This window comes from Phyllostomus hastatus, unplaced genomic scaffold (genome assembly GCF_019186645.2).
Source record: "Phyllostomus hastatus isolate PE091 unplaced genomic scaffold, TTU_PhHast_1.1 phas_scaffold_1066, whole genome shotgun sequence".
Classification (NCBI taxonomy): Eukaryota; Metazoa; Chordata; class Mammalia; order Chiroptera; family Phyllostomidae; genus Phyllostomus; species Phyllostomus hastatus.
In genome coordinates this window covers 2,109,442-2,133,704 of record NW_025334004.1, presented here as the reverse complement: position 1 = coordinate 2,133,704, position 24,263 = coordinate 2,109,442, and the positions used below count along the sequence as shown (strand labels likewise).

The 24,263-nt window shown below is 39.8% G+C and overlaps 1 protein-coding gene across 3 annotated transcripts in view; it reads right to left on the bottom strand.

The window, feature by feature from the left end:
* A1CF (APOBEC1 complementation factor) overlaps positions 1-24,263 on the bottom strand; it is an 83,465-nt gene that overhangs the window by 13,484 nt on the left and 45,718 nt on the right. For 2 of the 3 annotated variants that reach the window (XM_045854292.1, XM_045854294.1), the window contains 6 exons: positions 22,511-22,641; positions 16,768-17,006; positions 11,064-11,228; positions 6,921-7,018; positions 3,387-3,657; positions 1,236-1,441 (listed from right to left, as the gene is read on the bottom strand). In XM_045854292.1, the coding sequence (XP_045710248.1) occupies positions 1,236-1,441; positions 3,387-3,657; positions 6,921-7,018; positions 11,064-11,228; positions 16,768-17,006; positions 22,511-22,641 (1,110 nt within the window). The remainder of the gene's footprint in view (positions 1-1,235; positions 1,442-3,386; positions 3,658-6,920; positions 7,019-11,063; positions 11,229-16,767; positions 17,007-22,510; positions 22,642-24,263) is intronic. The other variant, XM_045854293.1, reaches the window with a different exon arrangement.

Below are 24,263 nucleotides of genomic sequence, written 5' to 3'. Positions count from 1 at the left end.
TGTTTTTTTAAAAAGATTTTATTTATTTATTTTTTTAGAGAGGGAAGGGAGGGAGAAAGAGAGAGAGAGAGAAACATCAGTGTGCGGTTGCTGGGGGTCATGACCTGCAACCCAGGCATGTACCCTGACTGGGAATCGAACCTGCGACACTTTGGTTCGCAGCCTGCACTCAATCCACTGAGCTATGCCAGCCAGGGCTGGCACTGTTTTTTTTCAATTGGGTAGAGGTAACAGAAACCTTAGGTATACTAATTTGTATTTATAAGAAAGCCAGTAATTTCACACACACACACACACACAAATACTCAAGATGAGCTTTTAGAAAACCAAGTTTTCTACTTGATTGCAGTCATAGGCTACTTCCATGCATTTGAGGCTCATGCCTTTGTGGTGAGAGCAGGAAAATTTTCTTCAGAGCATACAGACTATAACGGTTAACAACTGGTTATTGATGACTCAGCGAAAGTGCCTCTGCAGAGAGATTGGTAGTACTACACAGGGAAGAATCTAAGGGTTAACGTAGAACCAGTTTTGTGCTATTTTTAACCATGTTTGTTACTCAGTTTCCATACTAAAACAACTCTTATCACTTTTAACTTTCCCATAATAAAAACCACAGCCTCCTGCAGAAACCTGGAAACTTAGAACTGCAAAAAGGAAGCAATGAAAACTCACTATAATGCTGCTGCCTAAATAAAATCACAGTAGAAAACTTAATTTGGCATGACTGATGGCGTCTTATAGTTAATGAGTCATAATATCATCATAGATAGCATGGTGTTTTCTCTTAAACACGATGTTTCCAAGAAAAGTTGTTCTAAATAGTCTGTTCATTCACTGTCACGAACATCCTGCATTTGCTAACTAACCTGGCTCACACACAACTGGCATTTATTTTGAACTGTGGTCTTTGCTTCATATTATCTTATTTAAGGTATTGGTTGATAATTCTCAATAGCTCTCAGGATCTTTTCATTTCAGTGCAAGATTATTTAAGGTGCCACATTTTATAGTTCTAAAAAAAGACAGTCTATGATGGAATAATGGCCTTCAGCACTCAGTGTCTCTGACAGCACATTATGTGGATTGGGCACTTTATCTATGTAAAAGAAAAACAAGACAAAATAAAACAACACCATAACCCAAGTAGGGATCAAGTCACATCAGTTGATGAAGGGTGAATAGTGGACTTTGGCTCAACTTAAAGAAACTATCTCTGGAATAACATCACCTACCTGGGGAGCAAGTTTAATTCCTTGGGGTTTTAAGGTAACAGGATTCATGGGGGTGAGTTCCATCCCGGGTAAAAGATCATAGAGTTTGTCTTCTTTCTTGTCTCCTTTGACCTGATATCCACGGCCCAGGCCTGTGTATGCCAAATAGCCACGGCCGCCCAGTCCTCTCACTCCCGCAGCCCCTACAGGTACATTCATGTAAATGTCTAGGAATGTAAGAAGGCATTAAACTGAATCAAACCACCAGAAAATCACCCTGAATCTTACTGTAATGGAAAAGTTAGCCCAAGTCACATTGATTACTTCCCTGAAGATGGGTAGAAAACTGTAGGATTCTAATGTAATGAAACTCAACATAAAGCAGAGTTCACCAGAGGTGTCTTTGTTCATTTGTTTTTTTAACTGTCTGTGGAAGAAAAGAATACTATTGAAGTTATTGGTAAGTGCATGGGCAACTTAAAAACTTGGGTACAGAGAAAAATTTTGCAGTTTCTGTCTTTAGTTAACCTTTTGTTGACATTTTTCTATAGAATAATAAACGTTGGGAAGGTGATTTTTAGAAACATTACAACATGAAATGACCAAATGCATTAAAATCTGTCTTGCATTTTGTCATTGATCAGTAAATCAGAAATGAATTGTAGCTTTTCCAATAATTCCATTCCCAATGATCTGCTGGAAAACGAACATTTAGAAAGCATTTTATGTTCACCATCTTCTACCTTATGTTCTGTCAATGTGAGGCTTAAATTTCCATTGAGTTTCATTAATAGATTCCTTTTGATTTTTATTTTTCACATTGCTACTTTGATTTCTCATTGGTAACATAAAGATAAAAATGTTAAAATGATTACCCTTCATCCATGAATATCATTCATTGATTTTTTTCTTGTTATCAGACAGGTATTTTTCCCCCTTGAGTAGAGTTTGTTTTGATCTTACATTACAACTGGTTGACAACTTACATTTCATATATGAAATGTTTAATGATGTGATTTTAGATTATAAATGCATAATGTTTCAGTGACATGATTTGTCACCATATAGACTGATTATTCTGATGGAAATCCTAATGACTTCTTTCGCATTGGAATTTGGGGGGAAGTGTGTGTACTAGGAGTGTGGGACTTTTAAGGCTGTTGAAGACTAGCACTCCTTGGATGGTCAATTCAGTTCTCCTGAAAAATAGTAAAACACAGTAAAATAAATGTTTCCACAGTAATCTGGACATGCCTGTTTGCCTCTAAGTCAAACCCAAGAATGGATTTAAATGCACAGTTTGTTGTTGAATTGCCTAGTCGGGTGTCATATTTAGAAGGTAGAACTGGGATTCTGTCTGTACTAGCCACATTCTAGCACAACTAATCTGAAGGATCCCACTAGGCAGAGACAAACTGGTTTCTTGGGAATAAAGAAGATTGTTTCCCTTATCTTCAATATTGCTTGAACTGCCTGAGTTCAGAAAACTGCTTGAACATTTGCAGTTTTTGCAGGATTCAAAAGGAAAGATTTATGGTTTAGTAGACTGAGTTTTTTTTCTCTTCTATTTGTGCTTTACTATGTAGTAATCAGTAAAGAAATGTTGAGTTCCTGAATAGTGTGGCTTTTTAGAAGGCATAACACACATTTCTTGGAGAAGTAGATGAGAACATCTTACATATGTTAGAATAAATTTATGATAATTTATGATTTATGTACAAAGATGATTCTACCAAGTCACTATCAAGTAAGTGCCTTAACATGTTTTTGCTATTTGAGGTAATTGGTTTCCATTGGACCATGCCGCTTTCACTTGGAAGTTTTGTGATAAGTCACAATTGAATGCAATGTGGTGATTCAATCATAAGAGAAAAATGAACAATTGTGGACCTGAGATTTAGTTTGTGCAAATTTTATGGGTCCATGCAAAGATCAAATGTGTGCATAGACTCATTTGTACTATGCTGTGACCAAGTTTTTTTCTCAATAACCAGTTGTAATGTGAAAAAAGATTCCTATGGAAGGAAAACTACTGATATAATATTTGATTTTTAACAAACAGTTTTCAAGTCCTTTTCTCCCAGTGGACCCATCCAATTTGTCGAAGGCTATTGCAATACAAATCATTTGAAATCACGGAGTTATTCTAAGGCAAGAACTGATTAGTATTACCTCTTACAGAAGGGGCTCGGATAATGGCCCTATTGCCAAGATGCCCTTTGGTGGCTGGGAAATGAAGGCTGGGAATTGTATAGGCCTGGGGTGCATAGAAGACAGGGGCTCCGAGGTAGGCTGTGGTAGGGTCATAAACATGGCCTAAAGAGTAGGTGTACTCTCCTTGCAGCATGGTACCCCTTCCACCTGTGCCTCGGGTATATCTAACATAACTGTCTTTGTCCACTGGTTTGGCTAGGGTCACTTCAATGGGGGAACCATCCAGCACCTGCAGTAGGGAGCAAGAAAAAAGCAAAACAAGAAGACATAAAGACAAAGAAGTGTGGTTGAGCCCTTGTAATGCATCTCCTTCTGTGTTAGCCCATTTGCGTGCATGTACTGACTCTTTCAATTGTATATATCTTGTCTCTTTATAGCTTGGTCTTTGTACGTAAGTTAAGTTTTCCCTAGATAGTTCCATTCATAAGTTGCATATCAGCTGCCAACAGGGTTTCACAGGGATAAAGTGACCACTGTCCATTAACATATTGGTGATAATTATCTGAATACAGTCACCATGACAGAGAATTATGTAATACTTTTAATGTGACACACGTTTTAAATGACATATTTACATAATTATATAATTCTAAGACATTTTAGGTTATATGGGTGGAATATCATCTCCACTACCTACAAGAGTACAATGAAGGTGAAAGGAAACCAGTAAAGAGATCTTACAATTATTAGCATTTTGTAATGGGCTGCCCAGTTAGGCCTTTCTGGCTGCCAGACAGCTAAATGTCTTGCTCCTTTGGATAGCTACGAAATAAGTAAGTTTTCACTGGGAAGGAGGAGAGCCTGAAAGTGGGGCCTAACTCAAGGAGGAAGAAGCTGTGAGGCTATTACATTGTCTCCCATTTGTACTTCCTTGTGAGGCAGCCTTTTGGAAGAGTTGGGAACTAACAAACAGAGAAGGTGGGACAGTGTTGAGGTTTCTCAAATCAGGCACTCCTTAAAATGTGTCCTCAAGAGTTACTGAAGTGGTTCTAGTCTGACACAAATTTTTGACATGGCAAACAGCTCCAGATAACAGCTGAAGGTAATAGTTTAAAAGAATAGCTGTGTGTAGATCTATATGTCTCACTCACTTCTATGTATCACTGGCATACATAAGAGAAAAAGGTGGCTCTCAACAAATACTTGATAGTTTAATGTATTTCTTATCAAAGGGACAAGGTATTGTGAAAAAGCTTTTGTGGCTTCTTTCTAGTAAGAATAAGATGGACTTCTATTTTATATATAGAAAAGAAATGATGTCAAGTGTTTCTGCAAAAATTCCCTTTTATAGTAGCTGATTCTATAAAGATGTTGATAAAGTAGCTGAAGCAACCTTATTACCTGATGTCATGAGCAATTGATTCAGTGGTTCCTGGATCACTGAAGTCTGCTGGGTGAAGCTTGTGCTTCATAGGGATTCTGAGCATTTTGTTCCGCCTCTGGAGCAACTTAGCCTTGCTTCTATACATCTACCCTACTTTTTAGTCACAGGAGCTGATGTCAAATATGTTAGATGAAACACACCGAGAGAGAGCATCCAGCTGGTATTCAACTGTGTTGTTTTACCATTGATGTATTTAGAAGAAATGGAGTATTGAAGGAATCAAATGAATGGGATATATTATTCTTTATATCAGTCCTTTCTTGAAGAAGATGAGAAACCAAAATAGGTCTCTGCTTATAGGCACTCATATCAAGAGATGTTTGTAAAAAAAAATGATTGCATTCTCTAAAGTCAGGTTTCTTATTGTAATAGATTTTGTTTTGCGTTCCTCTGCCACCCCAACAGTGTTTTAAACTCAGCTTTGTATTTTAGTTAGTTGGTTTAGACCTTTCAAGAGCTAAGACAATATCTCATTGATCTGTATAGCCCAAGCCTAGAAAAATTTCTTGTATATTATAGACATCCATAATATCTATAGAATATATGGAGAATTACATCCAAAGCTTAATTCATCACTTTTCTATTCAAATAGGCTTTCCTCCAGGCTTCCCTAACAGTATTACCCTCGTTTCCCATATTAAAAACCTGTAATGACTCATCCTGGTTCCTTACCCCTATAGCCAGTTAGTTCCTGGGCCCCCTACCCCACCCCTCTGTCATCCGTAGAGCTTTCTTCTACATTCCATTCCCACCCTAGTTCAAGCCCTATTTTTTTCCATTTGGGTGACTATAGTAACTTTTTAACTAGTTCCAATTACATCTCTCTTCCTACTCTGTAAAATTTCAACTCTTAGTTCATTTCCTTACATGATAAATATGATCCTTATTCCACTGCAAAAAACTTGTCTCGTGTTGTTTAACAAGTTAAATACAAATATCCGTATGCATACTTAAAAGACTTCAAAGTTCCTAAGCAAACTTACTTTTGATTTTCCCATACCACATTATAGTGAAATACAATTATAATATTTAGTTTATACTTAATAATATTGAATATATTTTAATTGTTACTATGTGTATCCATTGTTATACAAAAACTATAGCTATAAACATATATATAGCCTTAAATATTGGGAAAAATTTGAATAGTTTTTCATTGTAATTATTCCAGTGTTTTTGGTTCTTTATAAATTAATCATAAATTGGTAGTTTATTTAATAATCATATAATTATGAATTAGCATTTAATTCAGATTATCCCTTTTCAGCAATTATTATGTAGACTTAGGAATGTTTTCAAATTGAAAAAGTCTAATGTGCATGTTGTTTACAAAATAATAACATTCTCAGGATATTATTAAGTGTAATAATGATAAAACAATGTTTTGCTTTATAGACATATTAAATATGCATTAATTTTTGCTCTGCAGTTTTATTTTTGTATTTTGAAGTTTGTACTCTTTCCCTCAGGACTCGAACATTTCTGTAGGTGCTGGAGAAGCTCTTACTCCTGGGCCTCACTGCAGCTGAAGGGCCTATTGTGGGAGAGCCTCCGTTTGCTCTCCAGATCTGCTCCCTCAGCCCCCACCTCCTTCCACCCCACCCCTGGCTCCTGGTCTCCACCCTCTTTGCCCTGGGCTGGGTGCTCTACATGGAGTCCTCTTCAGGGCTCCTACGCCTTCTGGGTTATGGTTGGATTTGGCCCATGGGGAGTCCTGGCAGGAGAGTGAACGGTGAGTTTGGACTATTTTTTCTGCCTCCCTCTGAGAGGTTACCTTAGCCTGGATGTACTTCTTGACCAAAGATCACTAGTTCCCTCACAGAGACCTATTCTGTACAATCCTCTCTCCTTCAGGTTTCCTGTTACTTCTCCAGCCCCTTGTCATTTTAACTCCAGGAATGCCACGAGCCCTAGGTTGGACAAATGGACCATGTGTCCATTGTTACTTTCTATCATCTTTCTTTTGTTCATCTTAAATGGACAGAGGCAGCCATGTCAGTGATGAAGAGAGCCTGAATGAGGTAGACTTGCAGGATTGTTCTTTTGACAAAATCTCCACATTAAACTCAGGTGGAATCTGGACGTATATTTGCTTTGTCCTACATTACCTTCCCATTTAAAGCTTTCATAGCCTCAATTGCGTCTTCTCGGTTACTGAAGTGCACAAAAGCATAGTCCCGGATTTTCTTCACCCTCTCCACAGCACCTGTAAATAGAGTGAAAGCAGTATTATTAAAATGTTGCTAAAGAGTATTGTTGATTACTTGATTTTAAAAATAAAATTTTGCCTAGAGTGAAGTTAAGATGGAAACTTATTTAACATGAACTTGTTAGCAGCAGCTTAGCATGACACTACCCAATGTAGGTTTACTCACTTGAGGGCAACTTGAGAGACCAGGTTTTCTTTTCCTATGCTTAGTTTCTGGAGACAATAAAGCATGGGACCCGATGCCAGGGAGAATCAGGAGAAGAGATAGGTTCTCCTTTCATCCGTCCCCATCAAAGTTCAGTTATCCTCTTAGATCCATGGCCACAAAGCCATTAGAGTTTCCTACACTACCACATGGTTCTGTAGTTATAAACTGTCTTCCTTTGGAATGATGATAGTGCTGTAATGTAAGGATAATTTTAAAACACTGCGGTTCTTCACTTCTCTCTCCTCTTGGCATTCAATCCTTGACTTCTTACGACAGTGTTTGTACAGAGCATAATGGCCTCACCAAGCTGAGAAAATAAATAGTGTCCGAGACCATGAAACATGAGACATATACTTAACTGAATTCCAATATAGCCTCTTTATTCCTTCAGTGTTGGGTGGGCTAATTCTCCTGACTCTACCCCATGGCTTGTCTTGATGATTGAGAAGTAAGAGGCGGGTCATGAGGACCTTTATCCTTCTTGTCTTTGCTGCATTTATTCTTCGGTGCCATCCTCCGTCTCTCCTGGACTGTTAGCACCCCGAGAACAGGATCTGCTTTGGAGGCACCTTGGTCTAGTTTCCACCCAGTTCCTGACTAGAGCCGTGTGCACAGGGCTGATCAGTAAATGTATGTGGAATGAGAGAGTATTCTCAGTCAATTCACACTCCAGCCTCTGTCATCCACATTAGTTGGGTGACCTTTCAGGTGATAATGATTAAGATGTTCTAAAATTCATCTTTCAGATATCGAAGTTGACTTGCATTTTTGAGCAGCAATGTCCAGCTAGACCTCATTTTGGACATTTAGATATATGAAATTCAGCCTCATACTACAGGCAAATGAGAAAGTGAGAGTTTGTGTCATAAAAGCTGTTTTTCTCTACAATAACGTTCACCACATGTCTCATATTGATGTTTTCCTTCTTTAGTGTATAGGAATTTGTTTACTGATTAATCAACATTTGGCAGAAAGTGAGGCAATAAAATAAATATCAGTGGTAATCCATCAGCCATGATGAAAAAGACTCTCTGAATCTCTGAAATTGTAACTTGAAAAATATTACTTTGTTCATTATCAGTTTGCCAGCAGACAACAGTCGCCTGAAGAGAAACACACCTGCAGTCCAAAGGGAAGATTATCAGAGGACCAAGGTTCTCAAAGTGAGGTCCTCAGAGCAGCAATGAGAGCTCTAGTCTGCAACTTCATAGAAATGCAGACACTTGAGCTTGCCCTGCCCCCCAACTACTCAATCAACAACTCTGGGGGCAGGGCTAGCAGTCTATTTTAACAAGCCCTCCAGGTGATTCTGATGCTGAACTGTTTTAGGAAAATCAGATTCTGTAGAATAACTATAATTAGAATCTCAGCAGATACCCTAAGGCTATGAAGGGGGAGAACATACATTTTTTGGCCCTGGTTTCTGCTCTGATTGTCATTTATTTTTCTGAGTGGCATTGTACTACTTTCAGGCTAATCAGGGTTAAAATAATATATGATCAAATATTTACTGGGAATGCTCTGATTTCTCTGAGGGATCTAAACACATCTTTTCCACTAGAAAACAAGCTGGTTGGCTCTTTTTCTTTCCAATACGGCAGGTGTCTGCTATTCATCCACTCTCTGTAATTCATGTATTATTGTCATATAATTAATGAGGCCTGGGCATGTGTTTCTCTTCAACATGCAGATGGGAAAGCTGATAACCAGTAACTATGAAAGGAAGCAGCCGTTTAGTAGTTTCTCACTCCAGCCCTTTCCCAAAAAAGGTAATGTTTCAAGTATATAAAAATAAGAAGTATTATTCACTCTGGGAAAGTAGAAAAGTCAGCACAAAGTGGGGAGAGGTGGTGACGAAGCATTACTTATACACACATTCGTTTCTGTCCCTACAATTGCATCAACCTTCAGATGTCTCCTAAACAGGAGTCTTCTCTGTACCCCAAGGGTAGATTGTCATTTCTACTATTTTTCTGGAGCATCTTAAACTCCTTTCACAAGCATTTCATGCTTGTTAGCACCTCCCACAGTGCCTGGCATAAAGGAGCTGCTAAAGTAATGACAGTTGAATGAATGAGTGAAGGGAGTAAGGATGGGGCATGTGGGTCATAGAGCTGTTAAGAACAAGCTCTTAACCAGACCTAGACTCAAATTTGATATTTGCCCCTTGTTAACTGTATGATCCTGGGCAACTTAATTAATTGCTCTGGGTCCTAGCTTTCTAACCTAGGAAATCATTTAAATAATAAAGTAACCTACTTCATAGGGTTGTGGTGATGAATGAATGACACATGCTGTGAAAGTGTCCCCCCCCCGCCCCCCCGCAATGCCTGGTGCATAGTGAAGCAGTCAGTTATTTGTAGTCTCTGCATTAGTTATGGATTTCTAGCTCATGGCATGGACCCACCCCATATACTAACATGGCAGGAAGGCAGAGTTCCTGAAGGCTGGAAACAGATAAATCTCTGGTGAGTTTTTGAAAAGGGAGAAATGACCTTCTTACCAATTATGTTTAAAACAAATTAGCTTATCCTGTTAGACCTGACTCAGCACCAGAGATGGAAACAGGGAACAAGACTGTGTGAAGTGAATATTCTTAGGCAGTTTTAACATGATGGCACCATGGCCCATGTTTATCAACCACCTAGAGAGTTGCTGCCCAGAGACAGAAAAATTCTCACTCGTGGAAAGGTGTTACCACAGTGATAAACTTAGGCTAGAGTGTGTTCCAAGACACTAATCCCATGAGATGGTCTGCCAAAAAATGGGATTCACGGTCCAAATATTTAGGAAATCCAGCATCCATCATTTCTTCTTTCGGAGACTGTCAAAGTCTATTAGAATGTTAAGGACCTTGTAACTTCCACTACAGAAAAAAATCTGTTTAATTTTGCTGAATCTGGTGTTTGCAAACATTTGACTATGGACCCCTTTAAGCAATAACAAACTTCTCACAGTTTGTAGAAATAATGTTCTACAGAACTGGCTTTGGGAAATGCTTTTTGGACATTGTATCTTCATCTGTCTTTGTGTTGTCGTTCCTGTATGAGAGAAAAAGGCTGGGGAGTCTATCTTAGGACTTCAGAGTGATACTGAAAAGTGTGGACATGATGAGCAATGACTAATGATCCCCCTCCACCTTCCCTCTATTCCTTTCCCTTCCTCTTCATCCGAATGAGTTTCCTAGAATTAATTGTCACCCACTTACTTATGTACTTGAAGTCACAATCATATTCCATGAAAACAGTGGTTCCAGAGTGCAGCACTTTTGCTCTCTATGATTAAGTTGGCAATGTCTGGAGACAGTTTTGATTATTACATCTTGGGGGGTTGCTAAGTGGCATCTAGTGGGCAGAGGCCTGGATGCTGTTAAATATCCTATAATGCATAGGACAGACTTCGACAACCAAAAGTTATCTGGTCCCAAATATCAAGAATACTGAAGTTGAGAAACCCTACATTAGTCTGTAGATATGGCCACATATTCCTTAACACAATAAATATTTATTGAGCATCTACTACATGCCAGGCATGGAGGCAGGGGCTGAAGACACAATAAGAGCAAAAAAAAAATCATAAAATTTATAGTTTAGTGAAGGAAATGTGTATTCATTAAGTAATCACACAAATAAATGTAAAATTATAATATTGATAAATATAGGACCACATGTCCCTATTTTCTAATCAAAAGGTGGGAATATAGTTTTTATAGTTTGCATGCAATGGTGAGAATGATAAATGAAAGATATCCTATTTAAAGTTATGAAAGTCATCATAAGTATAAGTGTTTTTCAAGTACATTTTGAAGGAGTAATCTTCTGTGATATGCCTTACCTGGTTTAATATTGTTGAATTCTTTTTCAATCATTTCTTCAGAGGTAGACAGCATTAGGTTTCTTACATATAGGATTTTCACCGAAGACATTGTGTCTTCATCAACTTCTACTTCTGGCTCTGCCCAGTCTACTGCAATAGGGTGTCCCCATAGTTGGATCCTTCCTGTTGAAAAGAATCACAAGTATGGTGAATTAGGTGGAAATCAGGACAACATTACCTCGGTTCAGACTGATGGCCTTTTAAATTAAACTGATCTTTGAGGTCTTAATTGAATGAGAAGAACAATATTAAAAGAGATGATTAGTGACTTTAAGAGACATTCCAAATAAACGTAGGAGCTGGCTAGAGGGAACTTCTGTATGGTAAGTGGCTTATTGTAATGACCATGTATAAAGGGAACTAGAATGTGGTTTGAAGCCAGACAGAAATAAGGCAGCAATGGGCATGTTCGGGTCTTACAGCGGCTCCTACTGGGTGAAGGTAGTTGTTGGAGATGAGAGGGCAAAGGGGAGAAAGGGAAAGAATGGATTTAAGGCCCACACATCAAACCTGACTTCACAAAGCATTAGAACGGTCACTAGGAAGTGTTTCTGCTGCTGTTGGAATCTGTGTGGCCAGGTGCCACCACGGAGCTGTCCTGTATGGCACCTGGGCACAGCAGGTCAGGCTCAGGCTTGCCTAGCTTGCTCTCTGTTTCACTCGGTCAGGGCTCCCATCCACTGTCTTCCCTCCTACTTCTCTCTCTTTCGGAACATGGACAATTTGGGAATCCAGAGAAAAACAATTTTTTAATCCAAATTAAGAAGCCAGAGAGCAATGGAAGAGTCTATGATGAGAAACTGGACTCTTCTTAAAAAATTAATTGTTACCCATGACCACATATATTTTTCTATTTCTAAAACTTGCAGTTTACTCAGTGTCTTGCACTGTACTTATGTTTCCCATATGCTATCTCAGGGCTGCTCTGTGGGGAGGGGAATGCCTTTCTCAATTTTATAGAAGAGGAAATGAGCTTTCAAGAAGATAGCTTGCTCAGACCTATTTCACTTCCCCACCGCTTCTGTTATTTATTACTCAGCCCCTGTCACCCGCTCTTCGACAGCATGGATCCATGTTGAAACAATGAGAGGAGTGTAAGGGTCAGTTCAGTTTCAAATCTGATAAAAAATCTCGTTTGTTTTATATTGTTATGGAACAGGCTATATCCTGGAAACAATAAAAAGCCTGAGGGAACAAAATCAGAAATTTTCAGTATTGGTAAAGGTTTTGTTGTTTAATTGGTACATATGAGAAGCAGTTATTTTCCATCAAAATGCATCTTTTTATTCTTTAAAATGTAGTCAGTGAAAGCAGTGGTGGTGTTGACATTCTAAACCCCCCCAGATGGGCTTATTGTAATAAATTAGCTGATCCTGGAGATCCTGGCTCTTGCTACTCAAGCTAGCTAGGTAACTTGTCCTGCATTGCTTCCCATAGAATAGATTTTTTAAAAATTACTTTCTTCCTTCACTTTCCTCCTCTTCCCTCCTACTCCTTCCTTTCTTTCCCTTCCATTCTTGTGCTTTCCCTCCCTTCCTGTTCCATGCTTTACATAGACTTTGCTGTTTGCATTATCCCAGGATTCCTAGGGCTCTCAGGTGACTCTGATTTCTGTAGCCCAGTGGTCCTCAGCCTGGGAAGAGTTTTAAAAAATACTGAAACCTGGGTTCCACTCAGTGGTGTGCTGGATCCATTTCCCCCTTACTTGCAAGAATAGATTGTTAAATTTTCAGAATTGTGTGAGCCAGTTGTTATTATGTTGGTAGCTTGAAATCAGCCACAGTGGGAGTGTTAATACCATGGAAATTGGCAAGTCATGTCTTTTGGTTTTCTCCTGGGGGTTGGCTGTTAAAGATTTACCTGCTCATCACTGACCCTTGGACTTTCCTGACCAACTCTGATATAAGTGGTCTGGGCCTCAGGACTCTTACAAGCACCTCAGTTCATTCTGACATGCAGACAAGGTTGAGAACCACTGTTGTGCACACTGGCTTTTGCCTTCTCAGACTAGGGCCATGGTTAAGTTATCCCTGAGCCTAAATATTTGCAAAAGGCTAAAACGGACAGAAGGGAGAGGATGTTTGGGAAGAAGTCATTTCCATAAACATCCCTGTGGAAGTCAGTGCTGCAGAGTGATTTGGGAACATAGGCTTTGAAATCTGACAAGGTCACATATCAGATCTGTGGTCCCACCTAGGAAGCTTAACCTCTCTGAGCACCAATTTCCTCATCTGTGAAACTGGGATAATAAAAGTATTTCCTTATTAGGTTTGTTGTGAAGACAACAAAGGAAGATAATGCACATAAGGGACTTAACTGATCATTCTGAAATTATAATTCAGTAATATATATATTATTACTGAACATATATTATTACTAATATATATTACTGAGTTATATATTATTGAATTGTTACATAAATGTATATATGTATATTCATGTACATATAGTTGCCTTGGAATGGGTGCTGTGAGTCTAGTAGCTGGGTATCATTTTTTAAGAATCTGTCATGTTATTTAGAAGAGAGCAAGTTATGTTGTAGATGCTCAATAAATGTTTCCATAGTGAGTAGTCCCCAAGTGGTTCTATTTACCTCCCTTGCAACTGAATGTCCAGTATTAGTTGATAGATTTAGCAGTGGATCAACAAATTTGGCTGCACAATAGAATCATCTGGAAAACTTAAAACACCAGTGCCCAGACTCCCTAACCCAAAGAAGCAGGCTCACTTGATTAGAGGTTGATTTGGGTACTGATATTATTTAAAAACCTCCTCGGTGTTTCAAATTTGCAGTGCATCATGGGCAATCACTGCTTCAGACTTGCAGTCTCATGAGTAGCAGCATCCTGGGACCTTGCTATAAATGCAAACTATCAGACCCCACAGCAGACCCTCTGAATCTGGAATGCTGGTAGTGAGCTCTGCCATTTGCTGTAGCAAGCCCTCTACGTGATTCTGATGGAGGCTGACCCCTGTGAGAATTTTTCATGAGCATTCTTAGTATTCTTTGATAATCTCTGAGTAGAATGCAACAACTCTGCTCTGTATGTATCTCAGCAAAGATGCATCTTGTCAAATGAAGGCTGCCACTATTAGCAGGAGGTAGGTGGTTGGGGACTGTATCACTTTAGTCTGCAATTTCCTTTGTTTCCATGTCTGGATCAGTTCAGAGGGAAAAGCTTCTTGTAGGCCTTGCTTATCGTGTTCCTCAAGGACCTCTTTATTCTTTAAAACGAGGCTGTCCAGAAATCCTTTGTTGATGTTGAATATATAATGGGGTAATAGGTAGAATGTCCAAATGGATAATAGATGTTACTCTCAGGCCTCAGTAGAAATGAAACCGTTTGCTGAGGCTGGCTTATTCACCACTGGGCCTCATCTTGGTAATCTGCTGATGAGGCAGGTTGACTAAAATCCAGCTGAATGAAATTTAGCTCAGCTGAGGCCAATATAAAGGCCATGGGCAAGGGGTGCTGCCTGGGTCAGGATGAAGATGCTTAGCGGATAGGGAGAGCGAGGCAGCGTCCATACTCCTGGGTTCTGGACAGAGACTGCAGAGGGAAAAGTCGGGACTTTGGGTGGAAGCATAACAAAGTGCTTGAGATTCCTGAAGCCTGGCAGCTCAGCTATGCCCACCTTGTCTGCTCAACTCAGGTAAAGATGGAAGCTCTTTCTGGGGGGAGGGAAGTCAATATGCTGTATTGTTTTTGAAGAGAGGGGAAGCTGATGAATGAGAAGTTCTGACTCTCTAGGAACACTGGTTGTCTGCCCTTTTTCCCCCATTCTGGAGTCTCTTTCACTCTCTTCCTCCCCCAACCCCAGAACCATTGCACGTGTCTCCTTTTACAGGCAGAGGGAAGAGAGTGATTCACGGGGGCTGGAGCAGGGTGGCCAGTTTCTCAAGGAAGTGGTGGCTGAGCTGGGGCTGTGAGCATCATTAGCCAGCAGAGGGGAAGGGGATGTAGCCTTCGGAATGGAGGAGACCAAAAAATAGCATGGTGTTGTCTAGGACACTGAGGGGTTTGCCCTGATAGAAAGGGATTTTATTGGGAGAGAGAAGGCAGAAAATATACTTGTAAAGGACTAGGGCAGTGAATGAAAGGCCTTGAGTGGCAGGCTCAGAGGTTTACTCCTTATCTCATATGCAGCAAGGGGTCGGCGCATACTTTTGAACTGATGAGAGAGTGACACCATTCAACCTATCAACAGGCAGAGATCGAATTCCTACTGTTTGCCAAAACTTGTTGGAAGGATGACATGGTAGTTGGGGAACACTAATCTCACAGTAATATTGAGGATGGAATAGGCAGAGGTTGGGGTGCATCCCAGGGAGAGCAGAACTGGGAGAATAATTAGGAGGTCTTGAAAAAAAAATTGTCTGTAAGGGGAGGAAGTGTCTGTGTTAGATTATAATAGTGTCCTGAGAACAGGATGGAAATGAGGGACTTTTCAATGGTAGAATCATTAGTGTTGCAGAAGAGAGAAGAGTTGAAGAGGGTAGCAACAGACTAAGTTCAGGTCACTGAAAGGTTAGCTGTGCTAACCAGTGAGGCAGGGTGTTACGTAGCTGTGAGTCAGCTGACTTGACTAAACAGTAAATGGAAGCTTCAACGTTAAATTTATGCTCCTCTCTAGCAGATTCAGCAATTTGGGGGCTAGACCATATATACATATTTTTTACTTTAGATGCCTTTATGAAAATATTGTTAAAATCTTTTTTCCAAGCTCAGAAGCCATCTTCCAATTTTGAAAATATCTAGTGGGTTAATCCTACTAGTGGTTTATTTTGTCTTTAAGAATATGTACAATGGCAACATAAATTCAGATGTTTTTTTGTTGTGTTGTTTTCAATTCTGGTGGCTCTCCCTTAATAACCATGAAAAGAGTTGATTCAGGTCTGCCCATTCTGTAATTAAGGAAATCCTCTTATTTTCATAGTAATTCACTGTAATACCTTATTTTATGTCAGTTTTAGCAAATACTTTAGAGTGAAGACTTTCAACAATTTTTCCTAAGTTGCTCTGATGGAGGCAATCTTGGTGTGGAGTTTTTTAAATTTGGGAATTGATGGTTATTGCCCAGATGGGATCTTTCCTGGGGCTGCAGCACCTAACAAAGGTGCCTTTCTACAAAGAGCCATTATTTCTGTTCCCCGCCGGTTATGCAGAAGTTACTAGACACCAGGGAGTCATGATAAAAGTATCTCACTTAATTGTCTTTGGGATAATGTATCTTCTGAAGATTTATTATTTCTACATTATAATGGATAACATACCCAATTTCTAATAAACCAGATAACAAAGTCTCTATATAAAAGGAACTTGGTTGATATATTTAATTTTAAGAAAATTCTTTAAATATTCATGACTGGATTGCTGGAGCTTGAAGTTCTAAATTTCTTCAGTGCATGCAAATTAGACTTAATACATAGAATGAGTATTTTTTCAGAGCCTAGTCTGTGAAAACTTTAGAAGATGTAATTTATTCTGAGATAGATAAGAAGCATAAAGAGTTTAGAACATAACACAAGCAAAGATACAGAACAACAACAACACCCAACAGGGCAACAGCAAGCATTTGTCTCCTTTGCGGAGGAGCACAGCAGCCTGCAGCGGGCAGGGTGGGGTGGGGGAGGCTCAGCTTTGAGCAGGGGGTGGCTGACCTGGCAGCAGCTTCCTCCGGGCCATGGCAGCTGCCCGATGGCTCTGGTATTCCACGAAGGCGAAGCCTCGGTTTTTGGTTTTATCTGCAGCACTCGGGTAGACAATGACATCGACAACGCCTTCGGTTACCTTCTTCATCTCTGATAAGATTTCTTCCCTCTTTTTGGTTTTTGGAATTCCCCCAACAAATAATCGGCAGTTATCCACACTGGCACAAACCCCTAAGAGACGCCCATTTCTGCAAAAAGAGCAGAGCTTTGATTGGTGAGAATCCATGTGTGATGAAAGTTTAAAACAAGTTGAAGTGCAGTATGACCCTGTACCTGAAATGGCCTATAGACATGGGGTGTTTGGTCTTGATCATCATTAAACTATTTTTGGAAAGCAGTGGCTGCTTTTGAGAAATTGGGAAATCTGTCAGCATTTGTTCTATATTTTTAAACAAAAAGAAGTTATTTGAAGCCGAGTAGTATCAGCTGTCTTTAGAGTAGATGTGGATTCGCCAGTTGTCAATTCTCACCCCTCCCTAAAATATCCCCAGTGCTGAGGCCCTTATTCCTGCCCGCAGTACAGGTGCCTGCCTGGCCCTGGAGGTATTTGAGTTTGCAACTCCTGGTGCTCCCTTTCTTTTCCATCCAAATTGGGAAGCTACTCAGACATAATTGCTGTTACAAATAGTCCCTTACGCTTGAACAGATTTTTACATATTATCTTACTTGGCTCCTACAGGTTGCCTGTAGGTAGGAGGAGGTATTATTTCCATTTTACACCTGAAGAACTCGAGGCTCCAAGAAATTAAGTGACTTGCTGGATTCTCAGTCGAGTTTCTGTTTCTTCCACTGAACAGTGTTGCTTAATAGCAAGTCGAAGTGCACTTTCCTTGGCAGAGTGTAGATTGATTAAACTTTTCTGGGAAACATTTGGCAGAATGTACGAAAAGTCTCAAGTGTGCATAACCTTTGACCAAATAATGCCCCTTATGAAAGTGACCTTAGGAAACAGATAAGCACCACGTATTATGTGTAAGGATATTCATCATTGTTATTTAAAAGAGTGTGCCTCCAAATGGCAAATGAGCAAAATATCCCAACATACAGGGCTAGTTTAATGCATCTCAATTGAAATGTTACTGACTTGGGGCTTGATGTGTCCTCACTGTGTGGCAAAGTATATTTGTCACCCTCATTCTCGCCCACCAAATGCCAGTAGCTATCCATTAGGTCATTGAAAAATGACTCCTCACTTTTTTAGATGTTCCCTATTGTGAACAATTTGCCGCTGGCTGAGAATCACTAGTTAACAAAAGACAGGCATTCATAGTATTCTACACTATGTGCCACAGTCACTGAACACAGTATTGTAGAAGCATGTTTACTGGTTAAATAAAAGCAGTTCACAATATGCTGCTGGGTTACAAAAAAGGCAACAAAATAAGTGTGTGAGGAGGCCATTTTAATTACAACTATATAGAAAATCTAGAAAGACAAATTAACGTAGTGATTATCTTTGGGCAGTGGAGTTAGGGCGGAATGGTTTAGCTTTTATTACTTTGTAGTTTTGTTGCAGTGTGTGTGTGTGTGTGTGTGTGTGTTACAAATTAGGCTGTGTGAGTTTTGTAATGACACAGAGTTATTAGAATTGGATAAAATTCCCTTCACAGAAACTACTTGTGTGTTATGATATAAAATGCACGTCCAGGTGAGTGGGAGACTGCTGGGTTTTTGGAACTCGTGGCTTTTGGATCTGTGGCAGGGATTCTGAGCAGGGTGGGGCTACTGTCCTGGTTGCCTTCTATGCTTTCCAGAAGAACCGAAGACCATATCAGATCTGTGACAGGTCCATTTCCATTGTGCTAGGAATGTGCTGGTTTTTTTGGGGGGGTGGGGTGGGAGGGGAAGGGAAAGGCTGATAAACGTAATCTTTCATTTTAGAAACTTCACTTAATAAATGCTCTCTTCCTAGATATTATTTTTTGAGACACTGTTATTTTTGATAGGGGACGGTCAGGTGTTGACTACCAGCAGGGGGAGTCCAGAGGCTCTATATCCTGTTTCTCAATCTGTGTGGTTAGGCACCTTTCCCAGAAGTGCTTGGAGAAGAAAAGCCATCTCTCAAAAGCGGAGGGCATGACTTTAATGTCTCCAGAAGCTGGGCATTTAGATGATGCTCAGTGAATATTTTATGGTGAGGAGGATGCTCTGACAATTGTGGGTCTGGATAAGAACCCAGAATTATTTCTGGATAAGAACCTTGCCTATAACCTGGTAAAAGCAAATCAAAGGTATTGTCTTCTCTACAAGAAAGGTTCTCAGGCGGGTCCCACTGACTGAAGGCAGAGTAGAAGCAGGTGAGGTTGGCTCTGGGGTGTCTATTCTGCTACTTCACATTCCATTTACCCTATTCCTTCCCCTGGCAATTAATATCCAACCTGAACTTTGACTGCAGTTTTGCCCCCAACTTCATCTAAAGGCTTTCTCATATTTCTCCTCTTCCTTCTCTCCCTCCTCCTTTATCACCATCACTATCAGCAAACACTTACAGAACATCAGATACTGTCAGCTTTACATGCATTATCTCATAACACCCCCATGATGTAGGTAGATTTTTATTTCTATGTAATAGACAAAGACACTGACATTCAGAGAATACTATTCCTTATCAGTGACCGTAGTGGATTGATCATACAGTAGTCCCCCCTTACCTGTGATTTTACTTTGCATGGTTTCAGTTACCCACAGTCAACCACAGTCTGAAAATATTAAATGGAAAATCCCAGAAAGCAATAGTTAATTAATTTTAGATTGTGTGCCCCTCTGAATAGTGATAAAATCTCGTGCTGTGTCTCTTCACCCTGCTGAATGTGAACCATCCCTTTGTCCGGCGTACCGGCACTGTATATGTGACTTGCCTATAGGTCAGTTGATAGTGGTCTGGGTCAGAAAAACTGTTCTGTTAGTGGTGCTTGTGTTCAAGTAACCTATGTTTTACTTAATGAACCCAAAGCCATTCACATAACTTTGATTATAGTACATTGTTATAATTGTTTGATTTTATTATTATTGCTGTTACTTTCTTACTGGGCCTAATTTGTAAATTTAGTTATGCATGTATAGGAAAAAATAGTGTGTATAGGGTTTAGTACTGTCTGTGATTTCAGGCATCCACTGGGGGCCTTGGAATGTATTCACCACAAATGACCAGGGTGTCTATTGTATTCATTATTTATACCCTGGCTGTTGACAGACCCCAATGGGTAACTGTGTGTTAAGTGGATACAGCATACCTTGCTGATTCCCTACATAGCCAGTTCTACATCCACTCAGAAACCACTTTGAGAATAACTCTTACTGTTAGGATGTCCAGGTTCCATGAAATCTAACAAATGGGGCATCTTCTAATCCCTGAAACCACATAACTGTAATGTTAAATTTCTGTAACTCTTTCCAAAACACATTACTATCCAGGTGGTCCCCAACTTATCATGGTTCAGCTTACAATATTTTGACTTTACAATGGTGGACAAGCCATATTCATTCAGTAGAAACTGGCTGGGCTAAACTGTGTCATTCAGTAGATTAAATGCCTTTTTAATAAGTTATGATGGGTTTATTGGGACATAACCCCATCGTAAGTTGAAGAGCATCTGAATTTCATGTGATGGATGCTCAGAAAACATAGGTTCTAATGTAAAACTGATGCTGAGTGAGGTCTAAGGGTGTGTCCACAGGAAAGTACACTAGTGCAGAGTTCCTGATTCCTACTCCAGAGCCACCTCCACACATCGGGCAGCCCTTTTGGAGGCATGGAGGCATGTGTTGGAGGAGAGCCTCCTTCATGTTTTCTCTCAGACTCTGTTCCAGAATCCAACCTTGGGACTGAATGGTCAGGCTATTAGTAGTTTTCAAATCCAATTAATCTTTTGGTGGCCAACGAGTTCAAGAAAAGTGACCCAATAGCTGATTGAATTACATAATTATAAGGATAATACATGACTTTTTTTTGGGTTTCTAGAAGGTGACAGGAAAATAATGGTAGGAAATTCTCTCTCTCTGTATTCATCAATTTTAGGATTCCATCAGTATTAAGGTACCTGTCTATTTCAGAAAGGAAAATATATGTGAAAACCTATATGTTAGGATTGATGATATATACTAATATAGAATACTACTATTGATAATTTATTGATCTATTACTGTGTTTCAAACACTGGGCTAAACATTTCAAAAAATCTCTATGGTAGCCCCACAATAAAACTTATGAAATAAGTATTATTATCTCTACTTTACAGGTGAGGAACGTGAGGCTCAGAGAGGTTAAGCTACTTGTTGGCATTCCTGTGAAGCCTGTCTGATGCCACAGCGGTGGCCCTTCAGCGGCTGCACAAAGCTTCCTTCCAGCTAGCCCAGGGCTTCCTTTCACAAAGATTTATGTCAGTGCCCTCTGCAAGTGAGGGTTTTAGAACATTAGAGTTCATGAAGTAGTCCTATGACCAGTTTATGAAAACCAGTTGTTGATTGCACGGGGTCAGTTATGTCCTGGAACCCTCCACAGACCCATGGTTTGAAATGTTCTCTGTTTGGCTGACTTCCACATCTGTATTCCCGCCTTGACCGCTCTTATGACTCTGGTATCAGGCGTTCACCTCTCCACCGTCTCCCCCAGGATGTATCCTGTGCATCTCAAATGTAAACGCCCCAAACAGAGGTCTTCCTGTTTCCTGCTGTTCTCCAGTTTCTTCCATCTCCATGACACTGTCAGGCCCGCAGATACTTGGACCAACATCCTAGTTCTCCTCCCTGAATCCTAAATCACTCACACTCCTAACCCAATATTTAGCCAGTCTGATCTATCCAAATTCCTGGTGTATCCCAGACCTGATCCTTTTCACCACCTTCATTACTAACCACGCCCCCAACCGCGACCTCCTTGCAGCCCCCGGGCTTGTCTTGTTGAAGTCAACACCACTGCAGCGGCCTTCTCACTGGTTTCCCTCTTTGTTTCTAAAACAGACAGAGTAATGTATTAAAAAGCATAAAGCTCATTAAAACCCTTCTGTGAGTTCCTCTTTTCATTAAAACATAATCCACATTCTCGAACACAGACTAGAAGGGTCTCCCACTGTACTGATGCCAACCCTCCTCTCCACTCGGTTCTACTGTGTCGGCTTTCCTGTTGCTGTCCTCTAACACGCCAGCCGTGCTCTCGGTTCAGAATCTCTGCACTGGCTCTGCCTTCTCCAGACTAACCTTTCTCCAGGTGTGACTGTCGTGGCTGGTTTTCTTAATTCAAGCCTCAGGTGAAATTGTATTTTTCCGGGGAATATTTTCTCATAATCACTGAGTTAGAGAATCCACCTCCTGCCACAACTTTATCCCATTTCCTGGTATTATTTTTTCATACTCTTATAAATAATCTTATACATCTATTTTCCCACTTTGAGGATAGGGAAGTATATACCTTGATATATTTCTAATATTTTAAGCTATGCCCAGTGCATATTTATGAAATGAATACATTATAAATTTTGTTTCTTTAAACATTTCTCAGAACTTAGTTTGGCACCTAATACCATGTTGATATTAAACAAATATTTCATTAAACTGATTTTTCCCAAGGAAAAGAACTAACCTTTTTAATTCTGGCTTTGTTATCTTTACATATACTGTATTAGATAAACTTGATAGAAGAACAGATACAGGTGCATTATCTGATTCACTTTTGTCTAGAAAAGGTGGATCTTACCTGATTTCATAATTATTAAGTTGCTTGATTGCATTCTTGGCTTCTTGTTTATTTGAGAATGTTACAAAGGCATACCCTCTATTGTTGCCATTGAAATCCATCATCATTCTCATTTCATAAATTTTACCAATCTGTAAATGTTAGAAAAAGAGAAGTTCACATTTCTGCATTTGTACCTCCTAATGAACACACACACGCACACAGTTTTCTGGAGTCTGTCACTGCCATCTTCGGCATGTGCATCCCCGCTGAAATGGTCTGCATGTTTTCACGCTGGGTTCAGGCCCATTATCTGACTCATGGGCAAAGTCAAGTTAAAAATTTTTTTGTATAAATGGCATTTCAGCCTAAGTTAACAGAATATGTTTTTGACAGAGCAAGGCAAATGACCTTTCAAGCGCAAAACTATCTGGGGATTTATACAATGTCCTGGGGACCTGAAAACACATTTGTCATCAGGAGAACAATTTCTTGATAGATTTGTCCTTTTCCTTTCCATGGGCCTCTGAAGTAGTCTTAATTTTATCTTTACTTGGTAATACTCTGGTATTGAAGGAAAAACGAGGAACACTAATTTGGAACCTTGCTAAACCTTTTTAGCTGCCTTTTCCCCATGATACCACCAGAGAGAATACAGAGGCTGTGTTTCAGAGAATGGTCTGGAGAGCCCTGCTATTCTCACAATTTGTAGGCTGAAGGTAAGCGCTCATCTTAATACAGTGGACCCAGGGCCAACACCTCCACCATTGAAAGGTACTACTCACTAACCTGTACCTATAGCTACTCTGTTTACTTATATACCACTCCCTCCTGGTACTCCGAATGCTCCCCAGAAATACAGACTCAGCAATTCATTATTGCTGGCTGCTATAACAAGGGAGACCTAAATAGGTATGAGGAGCATATGTGGTAAGAAGAGGCATCATTAAGCCTATGCTATTACCGCACTGGCTGGTTACCCCTCATCTCATCCCACCCCAGCTCACCCAAAGGTATTCAGTGAGGGACACCAATTGTTTTCTGGGCTCATTAGGAAAGAGTTCAAGCATATTCCAGCGTTGTGTTCCAGGTGGCTCTTGGTGCTCATTTTCAGGTTCACTATAAGGTTCTTACAGGATTAAGTCCTCATAAATTGCCCACATGCCAAGTGGGATTGTGTGTATAAAATTAGGAGCAGTTCTGAATCTGAAGGTGAGTCACACACATGCACACACACATGCACAAATGACTTTGGCATTTACAAAAAGAAATAGCTAAAATCCCATTTTTGCTAAACTTTTGAAGAATGTGGTTTTTAAAATACCGCATGGTAAATTATTGAAAACAACAGTTGATTTTATATTATGCCTTTAATTTGGGGTTTAGTAACAAAATATCATTAGGAATTAGAACTGAGGAATTTTATAACTTAATAATTATATAATTACTCTGAGAACCATCATAATTATAGAATTAATTTTGTGAAAACATTAGGATAGACAAGAAATTCAAACTTGTAGAAAAACATTTTATTCCAGATGAATACGGGGGATAGACACATGTTTGAGCTATGACACATCTACCCCTTCTTTTTAGGTAAAAATGTTGCACACATTAAAATGTCAAGTTGGAGCAATATCTCCTTCTAGACAGGTGGTTGTTGTGTTACTGTGTACTGATAAACACATTTGGTTTGTGGTGAGAGGGTGTGCCAGTGGAGATGGGGGCTGAGAGGCAGATTTGAAAGTCATCAGCAAAGATGTCAGGAGCAGGT